The following is a 22956-nucleotide window of genomic DNA, read 5'->3' as shown; positions in this document are numbered from 1 at the left end:
TACATTTTTGTTATATTGAAATTATATTAATTACATCGCTCAGTTGTTAATTGTATGACCTTTGAAAGTTAGCCAGAAGCACACAAAGCTACAATGATGTCCATGCGCTTCAGAAACGGTGCCAGCAGTGATTCCCCGCCTTACACTGATTGTCAGAGACGGTGATGGTGGGTGTGTGCGCGTGATTTCCACAGGTCTGTGCAGAAAAAGCTCGAGCTGATTACTCAAAGTTGTGCGTAATAACATACACAACTCTGCGTGGCACCAACCTGCAATCATGGAATCGTAAACCAGTGTTCTAGAGGCTTTTAATTCCAGGATACAGGTGCTTTCAGACACACCAAATCGTATTATCAGGTGGAAGGTCTGCAGAAAACTTTGATTAGTCAACGAAACATGTGGATCTACGCAAGTATTTTCACATATGTGCTTCTTTTGGCGAAGGATGCAATAGCTATTAATAAGGTAAGATGTTTAGAAATATTTCCTACATATTTTAGGAGGTTCATCAATGCGTGCAGTCCACTTTTACGCATAGATTACGCACACGCACAGCTTTCACGAAATACAGATGTGCAATAAACATGATTATTTTACGATTTCGTTTGCTTTGGAAAGTGCGTTTATTAGCCGATTCATACTAGATTAATTTGTTTATAAAACTGGAATGCCATTTGCCTGTTTGAGCATGGTGGATTTGGCAAAGACGGTTGCACATTTAACTTGCAGCCAAATTAAGAATGACAAACCAAAAATTATTGATTTTGTAATAGTACTTTGTGAGAGTGTCTGTATTTGTAGATTTCGTGAGATTTGGAAATGAGGTTCATGCAGAGATTGTGAAATGGCATGCCCTGTAATCAGCATTAATGAAACGTAAAATTCCATGAAGTCAAAATTATTCTGCCAATGAAGATAATCCTTCTTATTAAAGGATCCATGAACATAAAACCTGTTTTAAATGATTCTGTATATGAGATTATTTTTTATCTTGTGAAGTATGTTTATTTTTCTTCCCCTCAGCATTTTAATAGTGCTCTATACAAAGATTACGCACAAAATTGACAAGGTCTGTTCATAAAAAAATAAAAAACATAAAAAGGTGGGGCCGATATCAAGGAAATACTGGAAATAAAAGCTTGGATGGGACAATTCATCTGGGTTTTTCATCAAGTTTCATTTACAGTCAGATCAGTTATAAAAAGTCAATCAACATGCAATAAATCAACTTTCTCACACAATCCCTCCCAGACAGACATTGCATCATAATTTGGCACAAAAGCCTTCACTCAATTTACTCCTGGCACTGCCAGAACATTCCAAGCTTTAATCCTTGAGATGGCATGGCAGTATAATTTAATTGGCATTTTAGACCCTTGACCTTACTCTAAATCCAGTCCAGCTCATTTTGGCTAGTGAGAACCGATAACAAAGATAAGAAAGCAGAATACTATCATAACTTTCCAACAAAACATGCACAATAAACTTTTTAAAACCATACTCATTTGTAATAATTGAAAAAGTAACTGCACTCAGTACCCCTAACTCCTCAATTCCTTAATTTAGGATCTTTTATCCCTTATTCTTTTTAGATTAAGATGATTCGCAATATATCAAGCTGTGCTATCTGGGATACTGATGCTGCTGATACAACCAAAGACAGATGTCCCTCAGTAGAGTTTCAGGACAGGCAGCATGACAGAAAACCATGACATTTGTTTCAAATCTAAATCCCTGATAGGGTGTGTGAGTGTGTTTTTGGGCTCTGTGCCAAGAATAGTAACTGGAGTATGGTTCTGCTGGGGTTAAAAACAATATATGGCTGCTTACACAGCTGTAGCACTTAAGAAAGAAACATGCCCTGCCCTCTTATGACTGTGTGTGTGTGTGTGTGTGTGTGAGAGAGAGAGAGAGAGAGAGAGAGAGAGAGAGAGAGAGAGACTCATCTCATTGTAACTGATACACGCTGACTCTATAACCCGAACTAATTGTGTTATGTTGTAAAATTGTAAAAACGTCTTTGTTGTTGGTTTAGGTGAGAAGGTTAAAAAAGCATAGTTAGGGTTGTGATACCTAAACCCTATTACTAGTGTGGAATAATCAGCTGAAAATGGTGTGAAATCTAATGATTATTGTTTAAAAAAATAATAATAATTCAGACCAATATATATATATATTTTTTTTTAATTTTATTTAGGCATTTATGTTGCATAAATACAAGTCACATAATTTAAATCAGCAATGTCTGTGATTTTGCAGTTATTGGCACTAAAATCATAATAGATCTTGAAAATAGATGCAATTTGTGGATTTATTATGGATGGGGTGTGTAAACAACCCCAGAGTTACCCATGAGAGATCATAAGGAGAGCATAGAGAGAGAGAGAGAGAGAGAGAAGGATGTTCTGATATGGGGTTGAGAACTTCGACAGAGAAATGTCAGCTGGTGTGTTTTGTTAATATCAGAATTTATTGGTTGTGTTTGATTTGGGCATTAACTCACACACTGCCAATCAAGAACTGAAGCAGTTCATGCTTATAAAACAGTTATAACACTTCTACCACAGGATTTAAACTCTGAAATACTGGTACATCTGTGTCCCATTTAAAGCGTCACAGCTTTTACCAAGCAGTCATGGTGACGATGGCCATCATAGCTGCTGTCCAGAACTTTAAGGGCAATCATATTTTTATCCAGACCAGACACTGAGCCTCAAAATGCAACACCAGTGCCAATATACTTTTATATAGAGACTTAAATAAGAGTTGATTTTTGACCTCAGTGTGTAAATGAGCAGGAAATACATTGGTTATGAGGTGGGGGAAATCTGGCCTTTTCGTGGCCTTTCTTTTGGCAACGACTGACCATTCAGCACTATTATAACCTGTGGTCCACCAAAACAGATGATGTTTGGTTAATGTTTATTTGCCAGTATGATCCTGGGCTATTTGCAGCTGCTTTGGGCATAATTTTGGGGCTACTCAACATTAGATTTCAAGTACTCAGTGTACTTTGTCTAAAAAAATTTAAATTCCATCCATTTAAATAGATGGCTTTATAACTATCAAATCATTGATGTGGAGTATCAGAATTTTCAGTATTAAAATACATTTTACCATCTTAAAATGTCCGTTAACGATCTCTCTCTCCCACATGATCCTCTGCAGTCAACCTTTATCCCTCACGGTGGCTTAATTAGCCTAATACGGGACCGGGTGTGTAGGATCACGACCCGGCCCCGCCCTCCGCCCTGCCACAGAGAAGGCATGATTACCCTTAGACCTATAGCGGCAACAAGGAACCCTCAAAAGTAGTTGATGAGAAGACCTGAGTGCTCTGGTGGGGGAGTAAGGGACAAGAAGTTCACTAATGGGCTTTTTTTCTCCCCCCTTTTTCAACCAAATTTGGAATATCCAATTCCCAATGTGCTCTAAGGCCTCGTGATGTTGTAGTGACTCAATCCGGGTGCCGGAGGACGAATCTCAGTTGCCTCCACGTCTGCTACCCAGGTGCTCCCAGATAGTGCCTTGTAAACATAAAGCAGAATTTTAAAATTGACCCTGAATATACTGTAACGGGAAGACAGTGTGGAGACACTAATACAGGGGTAATGTGATCCAACATTCTTGACCCTGTCAAAAGTCTAGCTGCTGCATTTTGAACCAGCTCTAGGTGTGATAAAGCAGTTTGCCAATGTACAATGAGTTACAATAGTCTAACCTTGATGAAATTAGTGAGTGGATCACAATTTCCAGGTCTTTGCTGGTAAGAAAATGTTTGACTTTAATGATAGATCTCAGGTGGAAAAAGCACCCTTGACAATGGCACTAATTTGCTTATTAAAATGTAATGATGATCTAAAATCACTCCAAGACTTCTTACATGATCTTGTACATTCGACAACAGAGGACCTAACTGGGCATCCAGGCCAGGTAAGGAGGACACGTGGGGACCTAAAAACGGAACTTCAGTTTGCTTGCGTTTAAATGTAAAACTAAATTTGTCTCCCAATGTTTAATATCTTTGAAGCAATTTAGGATGTTATCAAATGAACACTTCTTTTCTAAAAGCACTGGTAAGTAAAACTGGGAATCATCAGCATAACAGTGTTTGGATATGCTGTATTTCTGGAAGATAGAGCTCAGAGGAAGCATATACAAGGACAATAATAAGGGTCCTAAAATTTACCTTTGAGGGACACCTCATGATATATGAGCCATTGTAGAAGAGAAATCCCCAACATTTACAGAAAATGTCCTATCTTTTAAATAGGAGGCAAACCACTGGAGGGCCATACCCTGGATGCCAACCCTACACTTGAGACGATTGCGAAGAATGTTATGGTCGATTGTGTCGAACACAACACTAAGATCTAATAAGACTAAGACAACATGTAAGCCTGAATCCAAGGAGAGAAAAATATAATTAGTAACCTTGAGCAATGCAGATTCAGTGCTGTGCAAGTGTCTGAAGCCAGAAAATGTCTAATATGTCAAATGTATTTAGATAGGAGTAAATGTGAATAGCAACTCTCTCCAAGATCTTGGAAATAAAAGGTGATTGGCCTATAAGTGATTGGCCTATAATTATTGTGTATTGCCAGATCCAAAGAAGGCTTTTTAAACAAAGGATGGAGCATTGCATGCTTAAAACTGCTTGGAAAAAATCCATTAGTTAAGGAGCTGTTAACTATCGCTGTCACACTGGAACTAATAGTTGTAAAAACATCTTTAAAAAGGCATGGAGATAGAATATACAGCTTGTAACTGGAACACTTAATCTTGGAGACTACATCTGCTAACTGTTCTGACAAAACTGGTTCAAAGTGAGTCAGGGAGCTGGATGGGGAAGGTATTAATGGTTAATTAAATTGTTAAGGTACAATAGCACCTTTAATATGCTTGATTTTGTGAGAATAGTGACAAAATTCATTACAGGCCTCTTGAGCAGCATCCAAAAAAGCATCTCTCATTGGGTTTAAGACAGAATGGGTAGTATTAAACAATACTTTTGGTATTATCAGAGATTACTTTAGAGAAAAACTTCTCTATGTCTGGAATATCCTAATACTGTGTCTGTATTGATAAAAAAAAAAAATGGAGGACAAGATACATCGAGAAATGGTTTGTAATCAAATCGTTACCCTTTGAATAGTAATCTAATTAAATTGTGAGGACAGTGAAGATTCACCCCTATAAAAATTAAGCCTGAATACACCAGAGACACTTATTTTGAAAAATGTCAGTGCTCCCAGCACAGCCAAATAAGGGAAACAAAACATGCATATGTTCATCTACAATGTATCACAATATAAACACTATGATGTAAACATGTCATATAGGCAATAAATACAGTAATGCAGTTATTCGGTTAACCTACAGATTTCATGAGCTGAAATAAATATTTATGAAATATTCAAACCAGTTACGATAAAGAATGACCTTGTTGTTAACTGTTTTTTGTGCAGAAAGTCTGAGTGCCCAATAAACCATATACTGTACATAACATGATCTAGTGGGAGATCAGTGCATTGGTTCCAAACATGAATGCCCTCTAATTTGGCCCTGCTGTGCTGAATTTCTAACAAACACCACCATGCGGAGATTATTCATGCCCTGAGGTTAGCGAGCTACTGCGATTTAAAAAGTATGTGAGAAACAAGAGTTTTGGGCTCATTAGTGTTAGGGTTAGATTTAGGGAAAATGTAATTACTACTCCAATGTTTAATTCTGATAAAGTTTGCTTATGTCTTGCACTTGCGCAGTGTGTCATACAAAATTTCAACTGTAGTTCTGTCAGTTCGAAAAGCAGAGAGCGGTTTAATCTGACCCAAAAAGTTTACCCCCTGTGACCGATTTCCCATAAACTCCCATAAACTGATCCTCTTTGAAGACTGAACAAGTGGAGTTCCAAAAGTGCTAAAATTGAGTGCAAGAGCACTGGACTCTTCACTGTTTGTATCACTCCACTTGTATGTGTTTGCAGAGTTCTAAAAGGGCTTTCAGTCTGTGCATTGCTCTATGACACACAACGAATGATCCAGATTTGGCATTGAAATCTTTTTTGTTAGTGGAGCAAAAATAGACAAAATAACTGGTCATGTTGTGTCTAAAATGTACGTTTCTCAATATCACATAATTGTTGTCGATGGAACTGTTGTGTAAAAGAAATATCCCAATATTTAGTTTTGGGTGAACCATCTGTTTGACTTCTTGAGCCAAACGTCTCACAGTCGTCTCTTGGCTATGGTGAGAAGACAAATAGATTGATGTCGAGAGAGTGCTGTGACACATAAACACGCTCAGCTGGAATGTTGATGTGTGTCCCCAAAATCAACACATTGTCACTAAGCTAGTTTTGGGCTAATTGACATGTGTGTCCTAATGGTGTGTGTGTGTCCAGTTGGAACAGAGTGATGAAGAGATCTAGCTGTGTCTTCAGATCTAGATCCATTATTTTGTCTCTGTGAATGTGATGACTACAATTGATTCAATTAAAATGATGACAGAATGTTTTATTTTTGTCAACTATCCTTTAACACAATTGGTCTGTTATGTTAATGCTGATATATCTTCTTTGGAAAAATGCATAAGTTGATGTCTTATTTGTTTTCATCAAGATTTTATAATTTTGTCTAGCAGATTTTTGAAGGCGAGCCAAATGATGTTGTTATCAGACTAGGTTTTTAAGATGAATTTTATATACATTTACATTTTTTAAATGTGCTTCTCTAACCTAAAACTATAGCCTAAACATAACCTAAAGTTTCCTAAAAGATAAATGAGAGGTGAACAAAACAGGTATTGTTACTCTTAACCAACACCTAAACCTTAACCTTCTTGTCACAAAAGCCACATGTTAATGTTTTTCTGAAGCATCCTTATCATTTTATTTAGCTTCTATGACACTACTGTGTCAACTTCCGTGCTTGGCTTGGCTTTATTTCTTCTGTTTTTGGTTCTAAGAGATGTTCGGGGTTTGATTGTTACACTAATGTTGGAATGTGGTCTTTATAATCTTGTCTTTGACACACAAATAATGTCAAAGTGTTTTATGTAAAAATGTAAAATGTTAATATGAGTGGATTGTCTCTCTCCATGTGGAATGTTTGGCTAATATTTATGCACCTAACGTTGATGATCAGGGCTTTTTTATAGATCTTGAAGGGATGTTGCAAGCTACTGGCACCCCTCATGATATAATATTGGAAGGTAACTTTAATCTTTTGATGGATCAGTCCTTGATCATAGTTAAGCAAAAGTGTGCAAGCCCCCTAGAACAGCATTGATGCTTCACAGAATGTGTAAAAATCTTAGTCTTACAGATATTTGGAGACTTCTGAACCCATGGTAGGGACTATACATTCATCAGTCCATAATATTTACTCTAGAATAGATTTTCTTTTTATATATATCTAAGTCCCTCTGTATTTCATCTGTTGTTGATTGCTCAATTGGAAAAATTTTATTCTCAGATCACAACCTGGTGTGTTTAGAGGTGTTGCCACATATGTAGAAAAATAAGTCATACAGTTGGTGCTTTAATGTATCCCTTTTGCAAAATACTGAATTCCAACAATTGCTAAAGGCTGAAATAAATGTCTAAATGGAGACCTACTGGTCCTCAGTATCCTCTGTGATCATAGGTTGGGAGGCGCTTTAGGTGGTTCTTAGGGGCCGGATCATGCAGTATGCCTCATTCACAAAAAAATTCAAACCACAAGAACTCGTGGAATTGGAAGGGAATATTAAAAGTGCAGAGGCAGAGCTCAAGCGCTGAATGTCATCTAATGGCCTCAGGGAATTGACTCGATTGACATACAGATATAATACTATTTTGTGACAGAAGGTGGAGTTTTGGCCATGTTTCTTGGTGGTGTGTTAAGATCCACAGTTTTATGTGTGATTTATTGGGCACTCAGATTTCATTTTGCCCCAGACTCTGTATTTTAGGCGATGGGGCAGTCATTAATATAGGGGATAATTACATAAAAAATTGGGTCCTAGCCAGTGTTATGATTGGCAGAGAGGTCATCCTTAGGGGTTGGAAGTTGGCTGGAGAGACTTCATTTCAGGAGTGGAAAACAGAGATGGGCAGTTTAGCAGCATTTGAGGAGATGTCACGTAGAAGGCTAGACAACCTGGATTTGTTCATCAGGAAATGGTGCAGCTATCGGGGAGGGGCAGCATACAATTTGCTAAAATTGTGTTATAGTAACGTCCATTTAATAAGACTTGTTTGAATATTTGCTAGCACCACAGTGTTTATGGTTTCCAGCAGAATACATTTATGAATGGCCTATAGTTGATTGCATATTCAGCTTGAATAGGGGAAAGTATTGTAACAGTGAAAAACAATACATGCATAATCTTTAAATCTATATAAGAATAGAAGAAGAAGAAGTTTCCATTTCTTTTGTTGCCTATTCTGTGGATTACTTTGAATTTGAAGATTTCAATTAAAGACTCTGCCCTTTTATGAATGGTGCACCCATAGATGTGTACATGTGCATATGTGCATGGATTAGGAAATCTTAGGAAATTGGGAATGATGCTTTCTGGAGCATACAAAGAACTGAGTATGCCTTGATGCATGACGCAGACACCAAAATGACCACAACACATGCTCTTTTATTCCAGTTTACAAGGGGTCTTATTGTCAAAGCCCACTAGGCCATAGACACTGTGAGTGTGTGGGTATGTTTGCAAGTGTTGCACCTAATTAACTTCTTTAAACAATGGGAACCATTCTGTGACATTTTCAACAGAGAATAAAATGTGTTTTTGCTAAATTTAGCATATTACAGACAGACTAAATCTAAATGAGTCCCTTAATCAGACTTATATTTCAGTCTGGGCGTACACAAAAGAACAGCATGGCTTTATTAATTCCTTCCACTTCAAGCTGACAGTAGCCCAGTTTTTGTATCGCACCCAGTGTGCATTATTCTGTGGTTGTCATGGAGCTTCATAATTAGCCTAAAGTAGCCTCCTGAAGGACTTAAAATCTAACCCCTTTTAATAAGAGTTTTTGTCCTGTCAGTCTGTTTTATTTATAATTAGCTAGTATTGGCTTGGCACTTGAAATGCAGACCCTTTTTTTGGCCTAGTATTGAGATCCCTTGTCTGCAAAATATGGTATGACAGCATAATTTCCATAAAATGGGAATAACAACAGATTGCATTTAGCCAAGGCATCCTTTATTGCAAATGCATTTATCCAATGTGGCCTGCAGTGAAAGGTATGCATTTTATCAGTGTGTGTGTTCTCTGGGAATCAAACTCATGACCTTGGCATTGCTAGCACCATGCTCTACCAGTTACAGGAACGGTAAATATGACTGTAAAGACCATAAAGATGTGCGTTCAGTAGTACTACGTGGCAGTTGTGAGAGCAGACAAATGGATGGCTCAAAGAGCAAACTCTTTTATTCCAGTTTACAAGGGGTCTCAGACAGATAACCAGATCTTATAATGGAGAATTTCTGAAATGCTGAATTCTTTCACTAACTAAAAGCAGTTCCACATGTGCCATGGCAGGGCCTTTATTGAGAATATAAATCTCAGAAAAGATGATAGCTCTGCTCTCTTTGGGCAAACAGTTTGACAGCACAAGGTCTTCAGTTAAATTGTTTATCAAATGCTATAGGTTATGTTGTCTGAGCTAAGAGAGTCAAATTCACTTTTATTGTCTTTGTTTACCAGGGTTGGGCAAAATTCAATTGTTTTCATCTGGTTCCCTTTTGATTTATGATTTGGAATTGGAATTGAATTGGCCATGTCCCACATGACAGTGACTAAGAATGACACAAAGAGGAATTTAATTTACTGAACTGCAATTAGAAGATATTTAACAGTCACACAAAAAAGTACTTTTATTAGTTCAACACAACAACAAAATGGGCAAGATAACTTCTTAGGTGTTCGGTTTAAGCTTTCCATCCTATAAAACTGATTCACGCTTTCTGGCTCTGTTTTTAAGTATTAGGGGTAAATTAAAGCATTTTTTTGAAATTATGTGTTAATTTATTAAATAAAATTATTTAATATTTATTATAAATGGGGCCTGGATAGCTCAGCGAGTATTGACGCTGACTACCTCCCCTGGAGTCATGACTTCGAATCCGGGGTGTGCTGAGTGACTACAGCCAGGTCTCCTAAGCAACCAAATTGGCCTGGTTGTTTGGGAGGGTAGTGTCACATGTGGTCACCTCCTTGTGGTCGCGATTAGTGGTTCTCGCTCTCAATGATGTGTGTGGTAAGTTGTGCGTGGATCGCAGAGAGTAGCATGAACTTCCACATGCGGAGTCTCTGCGGTGTCATGCACAACAAGTCACGTGATGAGATGAGCGGATTGGAGGTCTCAGAAGCAGAGGCAACTGAGATTTGTCCACTGCCACCCGGATTGAGTTCGGTAACCGCGCCACCACGAGGACCTACTTAGTAGTGGTAAAATTGGGAGAAAAGGTGATTAAAAAATTAATAAATAAATTATTATAAATAATTTATTAAATAAAATGTAAAACTGCCCTTCAGTGCCTAAGATTGTAGAGATAGTAGTTCTTCAGTACTACATTGGCAAGTTGTTTTGATAGTCTGTGCATCATTAATTTCAGATTGTCTTTTCTGTGGGTTTTTTCCCCCAGTGGCTCCACATATTCAGTTCAGTTTATGTGTGCTGTCAATCTCAGGCAGTTATTATAAAGACAAAGAGCACTCCTACATGTACATATGGCCGACAATGTAAAGAGCACAGCACCATATATGGGCTACCTTCATATTCAACAACACCTGGCTTTTATGAAGCTCCATATCAGTCCAGTGAATGCGTTATGTCAGAAGTGCATCTCTTTAAATTATATTCACATGTAACTCATTGGAAGCTGAGAGAACGTCATAGAAGGTCCTTACTGAGAAAAGGAGAAACATTATTTCTCTTCCAAAACCTACATGGGCAGCAGTGGCGGCTGCTGGTCTTTCAAAGAGGGGAAGCTCATTTTCGGCCTACATTATAAACTTATTTACCCTATTTTTTTGCACTAAATCAATCTTAGGTATTGATCTGCCCTGCTGTTTAATTCTAATTTTTTCCTCGTAAGGAAGACTTTCAAATGGCTTCGCCAAAATCAGGTCGACAATATTAGCACCGTCTGCCATCGTACGCAGTTTCACTCGTACGACGCTAGCCTAGCCTACTGTATGAATGAACGAACGAACGCTCTAAAACAAAATATATTAAACTTGGTAAAACTGAAACAAGGAATGTGGTGTATAATTGTGTGAAATGTATTATGCAAATTGACTAGCAATTTCGCCAAACAAATATAAAGAAATAGGTTGCAGCAGTTTGTCTTTCGACTACACTTGAGAAATCCACGATGGGACTGAGCGCGAAATAGCTTCAGTGACTTCTTATAGTACAGATTCGCTGTCAATCAAAAGGAGATGCAGTCTTTCGACAGATCCTCCAATCATCACGCGGAAGCCCGGAGTCCGGGCCAGCCCACTCCTCATTCACCCCCAGAGACGCTGAGCGTCCGTGGGCGGGACATAATCGCAGCATTTATCCAATGACCGTCTATTTTCGGAGCACTGAAAAAACTGCTCAGAGCAGCCCCATTGAAGTCAATGGACGCTCGGCTTCAACAGGGAAATGCACTGACGCTACGGGAATGTATGAGAAGTAAATCGAGTCAGCCGACCTGCTATATGTAATGTAGCTGATTCTGAACGAACTCGTCTTCGAGATGAACGTGTTCTAATGCATTTTTAGTCAATAAATTGTTTACACAATAGTACATATTTGACCATTATTTTTTTGACATTATAGGGGAAGCTGAGCTTCCCTTGCAGTCTTAAAGAAATCTCCACTGATGGGCAGCTGCCTCCTTAGGCAGCATCTTAACTGTCATGGAACTTCTGAAGTGACTGATTTGCAATGCTCTACATAGGCAGGAACTTTGCACATCTCACAAATAGTGCTCAGTATGGGAGACATGACATTAGCATGTTGCTAAGCTAACAGCAGGGGTGTAAAAAGTACTCAGAAATTATACTTAAATGAAAGTATGAATACTGAGTGAAAAAGTCCATGTATCTAGCCCAAAAATACTTGAGTGCAAGTAAAAAAATTATTCACATTAAATGGAACTTGGTGGTGGAATGAATACAGAGGCACAACAACAACAATGACATTTATCCCCTTTCACTTAAACCACGAGTAAAACGGCAGATTATCAGTTCATAAACACTTACTTTTTTCCTTGTTCCTCACTCAATGCTATCTTATGACATCTAAACACTTTTACTACAGTTTATGACTAATTTTAACATTTGCATTACATAACCAACAACATTTACAAGCTTGTTTAAGTGTGATTGCACGGTAGCTTAACTGACAAAGTGTTGAATATGTGAACAAAGGGCTGGGGTACAAGTCCACACGTGAGGCCAAAGTGTCAAAGAAGCACCACAAAATTACGTGGTTGCTTCAGAAATTGTGTTTTTCTAGTCACATTTGCTTTTTATGACACTATCGGTTAGGTTTAGGTTTAAGGTTTAGGGTAGGGAGGTTGGTCGGTTTTATTTATATAAACCTCAATAGAACATTAACCTTAAAAAACGTATCTTTTTGGGAGAACATTTCACTCACTTTTAGTGCCACACATTGAATATTTCCCTTCAGAACTGCCCTGAGATGTGTAATGAACCACGTAATTTTATTTAGCAAAAACTTTTGCCAGAGTCATGCAATATTTGTTGCATGGGAGAAGGCACTCACTAATTGCGATCTCAGAGCACCCAGCACCTAAAGACATAAAGATTTAAAAAATCTAAAGAAGCTTTGAAGACATTTTGTAATGTTGTTGTTTTTATGAGTTGTTTTCTGAGGTTAATAAAGATAATGTTAATAATTAATATTTACTCAGATTCCATTATTTTTATTATCCTTGTCATTGCTGGTTTTATCATTATTATTACAATTAATAGTTGCCTAACAAAAACAAAAATACAAATTCATCAAGTAGGGCGTAGAATTTCATAGATATGATTTAAATATGCAACTGTAGAAATAAATGACATGAACACATTTAATTACAAAGGTCATTTGTTTCTATACAGTACTTTGCAAAAGTTTTGGGCACATAAGATGTTTCACAAAAACACTTGTCTTAAGATGGTTATTTATAACTTCAGCTTTAGTGTGTCAATAGGAAATGTACATTTTAATCTCCCAAATATTTCTTTTGCAAATAGATAAGAATAGAAGAACAGGGAGACCTGCAACAGATAGCATGACCCCAACAAAGCCCTCCGCTGAACATCGTGTCTGTCTGGGATTACAAGTGACAGAAGCAATTGAGACAGCCTAAACAGATAGAAGAACTGTTGCAAATTCTCCAAGAAGCTTAGAACATCGTATCTGCCAACTACCAAGAAAAACTGTCCAGGAGAATTGGTGCTGTTTTGAAGGCAAAGGTGGTCACACCAAATATTGATGTAGCTTTTCTTTATGATTACTGGACTTTGTATGTAGTTAATTGATAAATAAAAACTTTTTATGGCATTATTTTTGAAGACATCCTCACTATACAAAATTTTTCACAAGTGCCTAAAACTTTTGCTCAGTACTGTGTGTGTGTGTATATATGTATATATGCAACTTCAATTATCCTTTTTGTCTTCATACCATGTAAGATGTTTCTCATTTCTTGCTCATAGTTTTGAATGAATACATCACATTCAGTCAGGCGTTGTGGCATATGTGACATACGGTCTATTCGCATAAATATTTCAACGTATCTGAAGCTCAAATCAGATCCAAAATTTGACCTCTGCAGATGACTGGAATTTCACACAACCATTGTGAGACACTGCATTTGTAATGACTGACCTCTGGTCTGTCATCTGTCATTTATCAGATCCAGTGAAAAGGCGGCTTCAGTCCAGTAAGTTGAAAGAAAATGAGCTAAACAGTTTAGTACGTACTTTTCAAATGTAAATGAAATTGTGGAGTAAAAAGTACAGTTTTTTCTTTGGAAATGTAATTAAGTAAAAGTACAAGCATTCTGTTGAAATTGCACTCAAGTAAAATACAATAAAAATAAGATAATAAAAATAATACTCAAGTATAATAATTTTTACTTAATTACTTTACACCCCTCTTGGCAAACAGAGTGAGACTCCAATAACAAATACAAATGCATTGCACAAACAAATATTGGGTAAAATAATGTATTTTTAATTGCACTAAAATATTTTCTGTATGAAATATAAATAGGATTTGTGATCGATATTTCATCTTGTCCATCATCTTGGATTCTTGTAATTTGGGATTGTGTTATCTGTGAAGGATACATGTGATGCTGCCTTAGAAATAGCTAAACAAGGTATCTAGGAGGCAACAAAGCCTAATTAAGTTGCCTTTTTGGAACAGCACACCCAAGTTGCCTTAAAATGCTGCATCCGCAGGCAGCTTGATTTATTTTGTAACAAAGCAGTTCTGTCAAACTGTGAGGTACTCTGCACAATGTGGTTTATAAATAAGTTGTTTATGAGAGAAGGTGCAAATCCACTCAGGCCCCAACTCTGTGCTGAATTTTATGGGAATCTGAAGCCCCAGGCTGTCTTCAAAGCCAGTGCCATGGTAAAAGTCAACTTACCGGTCAGGCTTGCTCTAACTGACAACAGATGCTTGAACGAAAACAAATGAGATAGTGAGCAGTTTAATGTATCTTAAATTGCTCCCTATCTCTTGATTCATAAAAAAACAACTTTGTAGATTTCATGTCTTGTATGCTTTATATCACTGGGAACTACTGTGATAAGAGTTTAAATGGGGTGTAAAACTGCATACATCCCTCACGAAACAGTATTATGCATCAGGACTCTGGTCACATGTTATAGGGACTGGTAAAGTTTCACTGCAGTTGGTTCTTAACAGAGTCTATGGCTGATCACTTCCAGAGCATCAGGATTCAAACCAAGAGGCAAATCTGTTAAGCAGTTCAAGGTACAATAGCAGTTTTCTCAAAAAAAGTGTAAAAAGGCTTAAAAATAATATTTAAGAGGGACATGAAAGGGTTAAATGTGATGTTTTGTTCTGCTGGATAATAGGAATATAACTTTAGCTACTTTTCAATTGTATAGAGACCCATATGCCATGAATCAGTAAGAGAGAGATGGAAAGGGATTGTAAAGGGCTGGACTTAAACTCTGATATGAGGATGGGCTCAACATGTCACTAACCACTAGGCCACAGCCCTAGCATGATAAGAATTTTTATGATTAGAAACTGGAGACTTACAAAAATATACTATTCCAATAAACAATGTGGCAAACTTCTGGCCGCAAGTTCATGTTTCCACATGCCAACGGGCTATGTGGCAAACTTTGCTGCAAATAAACCGTTTTTGCAAGGGGTGTGCTATTTATTTGGGCCTTGCTATGACATGGTTGTTGGACATTTGGATTGTTTAGAGCAACTTTTAAAAAATGTCCTTTACTTTATCTGTTTTTCTCCCACTTATTCTCTTTCTCTCAGATTTTTGGTGAGACTGAGCCGGTCAGGATGACTTCTGAGGGCTCAGACTGCCGCTGTAAGTGTGTGATGCGGCCGTTGAGCATTGAGGCATGTGCAAGGCTCCGTGACGGAAGCTTGCGTGTGGATGATTTTTACACCGTGGAGACGGTGAGCTCAGGCTCTGACTGTAAATGTTCCTGCACGGCTCCTCCCTCCTCACTGAACCCATGTGAGAACGAATGGAGAACAGAAAAACTGAGGAAACAAGCTCCTGAACTACTCAAGGTAAAAACTGTCTTCATCCTCAGATCAGGGACATTTGACTTTGGCATTGAACTCTTTTTTTGTACTTTAACATACAGATGTAAAATAGGACTATGCAGTGGCACCTGAAAGATTTTTGACACATAAGTGGCTTTTTTAGAGAAAGATAACACACTATAAAAAATTTATTAGGTTTCAAAATGAAGATATTTACATGGGGTTACTCTGCTAGGACACCGTTTGAACTTGAGGAGAAGTGACTTCATACACTCACTTAAATTCACCTTGACCTTCACCATTAAGGTGGTTAAAAGTAATTGCAAAAGGAGTGCTTGGAAAAAATTCTCCTATTGTGTTCCATGGAAGAAAGTAAGTCTTAACAGGTTTGAAACAACATGACAGAATTTTCATTTTTGGGTGAACAAACTCTTCAACTTGCATTTGAACATTCCTTTTATTTATACACAAAAGTTGAAGAGAGAGTATCAAAGTTAATAAAGTGTTCATTTGATACAAACTTATAGCAAGAAAATAGTACAATCCATTTATCCAAAGCTACATTCAGGTGAAACATCATAAGTTTAACTTTTTAGAGTCAAATGCAGATATATTTTATTTTATCTGCACAGTGTGCCATTTAAACGTAGACACAGATGCAAAGGTTTTATATTTTGAAGAGAACATAAAGAGACCCAAGAGGTAAGAATTACATTCATTTCCTCCAGGTGTTAAATTTCAATCTACAGCGCTGCTGGATATGCATTATGTATCTTAGTAACCAATGACATATTTACAGTTCAAACAAGCATCAATAATTATATTATATTTGTATTTAGCTCCATTCTATGGTGGATCTGCTGGAAGGAACATTGTACAGTATGGATCTGATGAAGGTCCATGCTTACATGAACAAGGTCGTGGCTCAGATGAACACATTAGAAGAGGTAAATATTCCACCTGAATGGAATTGAGATTGGATTAATCAGATCTGAATGTAAAACATTGACTAAATCTTAATCAATAGCATGATGCTGTTTTATTGGATATGATGAACATTTAAATTTTGGGCTTTTGCACTTTTATTATTTTATAGAGAGAGAGATATGACACAATGTATCTCTTTTTAATGATCTGTTTACAGACCATGAAAACAAACCTCACTCGAGAGAATGAGTTTGTGAGGGACAGTGTTGTGAATCTGTCCAATCAGCTGAAGCGGTATGAGAACTACTCTGACATCATGGTCAGCATCAAGAAAGAGATATCCAGCCTGGGACTACAGCTATTGCAGAAAGACACAGCCTCTGATAATAAAGCACAGGTAACAAGTTAAACAAGTTACCACTTAAACCACAGTTTCACCAGCTGAGCACCATTCTGGTCACTGACTGGGAAACCAGCTAGACCAGATGAAGACCAGCTTGGCCTAGATGGGAGATCAGCTTAAACCAGCGAAGGCCAGCAAATCATTTTAGGCTTGTTTAAGCTGATTTCTCCAGCAAGGATAATGGCAAACACGCACGCACAAAATCAGACTTGTAATCCAAAACTGTATGATTCCAGGGTACAGAGATTAAAAAGTCCAAGGAGGTTGTAAAACCACCCAACAAGAAACCCCCAGCTGCCAAACCTCCACCCAAACAGCCTAAAGACAAACCTGTCAAGCCCAAGAAAGAGGCCCCAGCCAAGCCATCTAAACCTGCAAAGCCACATCCCACCACCAAATCCAAGTCCTTGGGCCAGACTGGAGTCATCAGGGGCATCACCTACTACAAAGCGTCTAAGGTGGAGGACACTGAATCACATTCAGCGGGGAGAGGAGAGAGGGGTATGAGACCTCTATGCCGTTCAGTACATGCACAACACATCTGTGTTCAATTCATGTCCTTGAAAGTCTCTTCATTATAATTCTAGCAGAACAAAAAAACTGACAAATTTCCAGAAAAGGTCTACCTAGACTAATTCCAGATTACTTGCTATTGCTAATATTTAGGGTTAGAGATTCGAGCAAACCCCTAACCCTTAAATATGAATCTTTGATGCATATCGTTGCTCATTCTGCTTTGTTTGTGCTATGTTCATGAAGGATGCCTGAAATCATGTGGCTTGTTGAGGAGAGGTTCTTGTTGAGCTCTTATCTGAGCAAAATAATTTTAGTCTGGCAGATGATAAAGCAGGCTAAAAAAAAATCCCATATACTTACATTCATTGAAGGAGGGACCCAAACCATACCTTAGCATACCAGAATATCATAGAGACTTGACTCTTTTGACTTGAGCCAGTAAGCAACCACCCAGAACACTGTAGCAACCTCATAGCAACACACTCAAAACTACTCAGAACACCTTAGCAAATTCTTAGCAAAGCCATGGCAACCACCTACTACACCCTGGTATCGTGGTGGTGACTTTATTTTGGGCAGCAATACACACACTTTCATAATGTAAAAATCTAGGTTTACATGTTATTTTTGTGACATATTTCTATGTAATGTTAGCTGGGTTTTTAAAGGCTCTGAATATGCTCTGGTGCACCTCTTGTGCTCTTTAGTTTTGCATGCTGAAGACACCACAAGTCACACATACACTAGTAGTAAAATGTTACAGGAGGTAAGGGAGCCAAAAGTTGAGAGAAATATTATACTGTTTATTTTTCACAAGCCCCAAATCTGCTGAAGACCTCTTGTAAGACTGGATCTCCAACATATCCTCTAAATCCCTACATAATCCCTTTAGTCTCATAATTTATTCCTGGTTAAAATGCTTTGGAAATTGTGAACACCAGAATAGCCAATGGTTAAGAAAAAGGGATTCCCATCTTGACCTGAAATCTGTAGGTGATGTACTGAGGGAATGTTGTAGACTATGCATATGGATTTGTTTGAGTTTTGGGGCATGACAAAGTTTTAAAAGCTCTTTGGTCTTTGGTTTCATCTTTTTAGAAGTGGTAAAGTTAGTTCACCCAAACAGGGCTGCAGTTCCAAACCCATATGACTTACATTCTTCCATAGAACACCAAAAGAGACATTTTAAAGAATGTTCTGGTTTGTCTCATCCGTGCAATAACAGCTTTAAATTCAACCCATTCCTTATACAAAGTTAGCGTGTGACTTCAAAAGACTTTTAGTGCACAATCATATAGACCACAAAAAAAAAAAACAGAGATCAGAACATTCTTCCAGAAATCTCTTTTTGTGTTCCATAGATAAGAAGTACTGGTCTGTATTTCTATGAGTTTTGACAGTAATTTCAGCAAGAATTCTCCTAAGGGATGAAATCATTTGCATAGCTTGTCCAGAAACAAATATATAAAGATAGCAAGCAGTGAAGAGATAATAATCCCATAAAGTTTGTTTAGGTGTCCAAAACTTTTACAGTGATGGTCCTGTGTCCTTGCATGACATCTACAGATGATGGTGTATATATTATATCTTATATACTGTACTTATGTCTGGCCGCCTCTCCTGTGCTCATGCCTACATGTTTAATGTTCCAGACGGTCCCACAGGGCAGGAAGAGAAGGCTCAGATCAGGGTCTCTCCTCTGACATTGTTTTAAGGAGATCTGTTGTACATGGCATAAGATCAAATGGCCTCAGTTTAGGTATGTTGAATCCAAACAATGTAGGAAGAGACTAGGTTTCAATGCAGGAAGTTTCTTCGAGTGCAAAATCTCATCAATAATTCTTTTGATGTGAGGCAGAGGAATCTGAAATACCTGGGGTAAAACTTTGGATGATGGGTTGTAATAGGCCTTTCTAACCCTCCCTGTCTACTGCTTTTTCAGAAAACCCTGCCAAAACCCATGCTGTCCACCAAAGCGAGGACAAAAGGAGTTCAGAGCTTGTCTTGGAAGCCTCTGAAAAAATTTCGAATGTAACGCCAATATCAACCACCAATATGACCAAGCTCAATGCTGTGACAACAACAAGCACCACTCAAGCAACCACAAGTGATGAAGCGCTCATTACAAACTCCACCCTGTCCACACCAGCACCAGAGATATCAGCGGTCACAGATACGGCAGGACTGAATGCTAAAGAAGGAAAACTCAATTTAGAAAAGACACAATTACACAAAGCAGGTACAATTTCTTCAGCCTTTCTCATAACTTTCCCTGCTAAACAAACCTAAAGTTGTCTCAGCTAGTTTAAGCTGGTCTAGCTGGTTCTCTAGACTGGCCAAGTTGGCATTAGCTTGTCTCTCAGTCTGACAAGCTGAAAAGTGCACAAAACCCACCTAAATCCACCAAAACAGACAAACAGCCTAACCAGCTCGGCCAATTTAGGAGATAAGCTAACCACCTTGGGTTGGTTTAATCTGTTTGTTTTTTGCCCGGCAAAATTTCTCTTCTACTATTTTAGTAATATATGCATCTTTTACTCTTTTTGTCTTTGAACAGATAAATCTCTTAACTGTGAAGGCACCATAGCATCAGTGGAGATGCCAGAGAAACATCACAGTTATGGACGGAATGAGGGAGCCTGGATGAAAGACCCAGTGGCCAAGGACAACAAGATCTTTGTGACAAACTACTACTATGGTAACAACCTGGTGGAGTTCCGCAACCTGGAGAATTTCAAACAAGGTAGGAATACAGTAAAAACAAGGAGGGGGAAATTCACTAAGAATGAATTGTGCCTGGCAAAAGCACAGTTTATTTGCATGCACTGTCTGCGTTGTTTAGCGACCAATTCGATAAATGATCAATGCAGATCAGGTGAAGATGCAAAGCCCCCACAAAAACTGCTTAACACAATTTGCACTGTACAATTCCCAATGTTGCGTGCCTGATCTGAGCGCTATATAGCGGAAGATGCAGCAGATCATCCCTTTAACATGCCGAAAGTGTGTTTGACTACACCACACATATGGATAAATGACAGGTTATCCATATGTGTGGTGTAGTCAAACATATGGATAAATGACAGGTTATAATGCTCTTCTCCATTATTTGATCATTATTTGATGAATTACTGCTGTCACGACTGATAGAAAATTAACACAATTTCACTTTTTAATAAATGTCTTATCACATGCTTTCCTCAAGCTTTAATAGCGTCATGTTTATTGCGGCAGGCTACTATCAGAGAGTTCTGTGAATGAAGCGCAATCTATAATTAGCCCAATTTACATAGAAATTAGGTTTTTGCACGGAAAATAATGACAATGTCTAAATTTGAATACTCAAGATGCAGTGCTATTTTAGCAATTGTTGCATCTGCTTAAACTAGATTGTGCAAAAGTGTTACAACCGTTTAGTGAATTTGCCCTGGAATGTTTGTTGAATGCTCTCAATTGAATGCAATTGAGAATATTGAGGCATGAAGTACTATACCTGCACAGTGTAACTAAAAAAGTAACAAGATATAATCAATATCTTTCAAATATCTCCATCAATCCTAGGTCGCTGGAGCAACCTCTACAAGCTCCCCTACAACTGGATAGGAACTGGCCATGTGGTCTACAATGGTGCCTTCTATTACAACAGAGCTTTCACCAAAAACATCATCAAATACGACTTGCGAATGCGCTACGTGGCAGCCTGGACTCTTCTTCATGATGCCGTCTATGAAGACACTACGCCCTGGAAATGGCGAGGCCATTCTGATATCGATTTCGCTGTAGATGAGAGCGGCCTCTGGGTGATCTACCCAGCACTAGATTACGACTACTCGCAACACGAAGTCATCGTAATTAGCAAGCTGGATCCAGGTGATCTCTCCATGAAGAAGGAGACCACATGGAGGACTGGGCTGAAGCGCAACTCATATGGAAACTGCTTTATTGTGTGTGGAGTGCTATATGCCATTGACGTCTACAACCAGAAAGAGGGCGAGGTTTCGTATGCCTATGACACGCACACAAACACGGATGCTGCTCCTCGTTTGCCATTCACGAATGTGTATGCCTTTGTGACACAAGTGGACTATAATCCCAAAGAGAAGGTGCTATATGCCTGGGACAATGGCCATCAGCTTATATACAATGTACACTTCGTAGGCCAGTGAAATTTTGTGTCTAAAATCTGACACCGTTTAATCCACAAGTGTTTGTGGACAAGTGGGACATCTTCTTTAATTGGACTTGGTGCATAGGGACAAACAATTGGTACTTATTGAATTATTTCTGTTAAAGTTGATGTGTGTAATTTTTTGGGATGTTAACATGCTTTCTCTGATCCCAGCTATATATACCGTGTCAGCTATAAGTAAGGCTGATTCCTCGAAAAGTGTAAATACTGTGGCTATGTGACGCTGTCAAAACATATTTGGAGGTGGGACCAATGGCAGACGGATGGAGCGTTTTTTTTTTTTATTGCAATTCGTATTGGTGACAGTAGTGGCACAGAAATTACACACCTCACACTAAATTCTAAGTGCTTATAGTTTGGAAATACATTTTTTACCCTGAACAAAAATTTTCCGAATTTTGGAAGTTCGGAAAAAGGAATTTAGGGAGATGTCTCATTTAATGTAACTCAGTTCAGGCCCCAAACTTTTACCACTTTGTACTGTTTAGCAACTCGAAGATATGAACAAATATTACAGGTGGTAAAACAAGGGTAACCATCTTATATGTCTTTATGCAGTAATACTTTTTTAATTCAGAAATGTCATTGATAATTTTTTTGACATGGTCATTTTAAATGGGATTTTTATTTTTATGTACATTTCTTTATTTTCAGTTATTGACGTAAAAATATGACATTTTCAGTGTAAATATTTCCAAGAATTGCAACCAAGTTGTGCTATTCTTATATTAAGTCTCAGATCTATCAACCCCAGATATTTAAGATCATAGTCATTCAATGTAAGTGATTACTTATTATTATTCCTGGATTAGTTACATTTTGCTGTTTTTTTTTGTTGTTTTTTTACATTTACAGTATGTGCAGATTTTGATTGAAAAAGCTGAAATAAACTCACTCCTAAATTATGTTGTGTCAGGAGTCTTTCTTTTGCTGTAAATGTTATCACCGGACAATGAATATGAAAACTCACATGTGAGGCAGCATCACTATTGCTATTACAAAAATGTTAAGAATAATACATATTTATGCTACTTTCATGTGCTATCAGAATTATCGAACTTTCCATTCTGAAGTCGTAATTGTGAGCTCATCATGTTCAAGTGCTGTTCAGGCTTGTTGGAAACATGGAGGACGCCA

At 38.0% G+C, this 22956-nt stretch overlaps 1 protein-coding gene across 1 annotated transcript; it reads left to right on the top strand.

Moving 5' to 3' along the window:
• The first annotated feature begins 173 nt into the window (after positions 1 to 173).
• Positions 174 to 22712, top strand: LOC127630406 (olfactomedin-like protein 2A). The gene is made up of 8 exons (XM_052107876.1): positions 174 to 465; positions 15545 to 15808; positions 16624 to 16731; positions 16929 to 17108; positions 17351 to 17615; positions 19573 to 19869; positions 20188 to 20373; positions 21192 to 22712. Exons 1-8 carry the CDS (start codon positions 397 to 399, stop codon positions 21794 to 21796), a joined length of 1974 nt encoding a protein of 657 aa, XP_051963836.1. The 5' UTR covers positions 174 to 396; the 3' UTR covers positions 21797 to 22712.
• The last annotated feature ends 244 nt before the right edge of the window (positions 22713 to 22956 follow it).

Source organism: Xyrauchen texanus, chromosome 37, assembly GCF_025860055.1.
Source record: "Xyrauchen texanus isolate HMW12.3.18 chromosome 37, RBS_HiC_50CHRs, whole genome shotgun sequence".
NCBI classification, from domain to species: domain Eukaryota; kingdom Metazoa; phylum Chordata; class Actinopteri; order Cypriniformes; family Catostomidae; genus Xyrauchen; species Xyrauchen texanus.
Note: the sequence above shows the minus strand (reverse complement) of the source record. Positions and strands in the feature narration are given on the sequence as shown.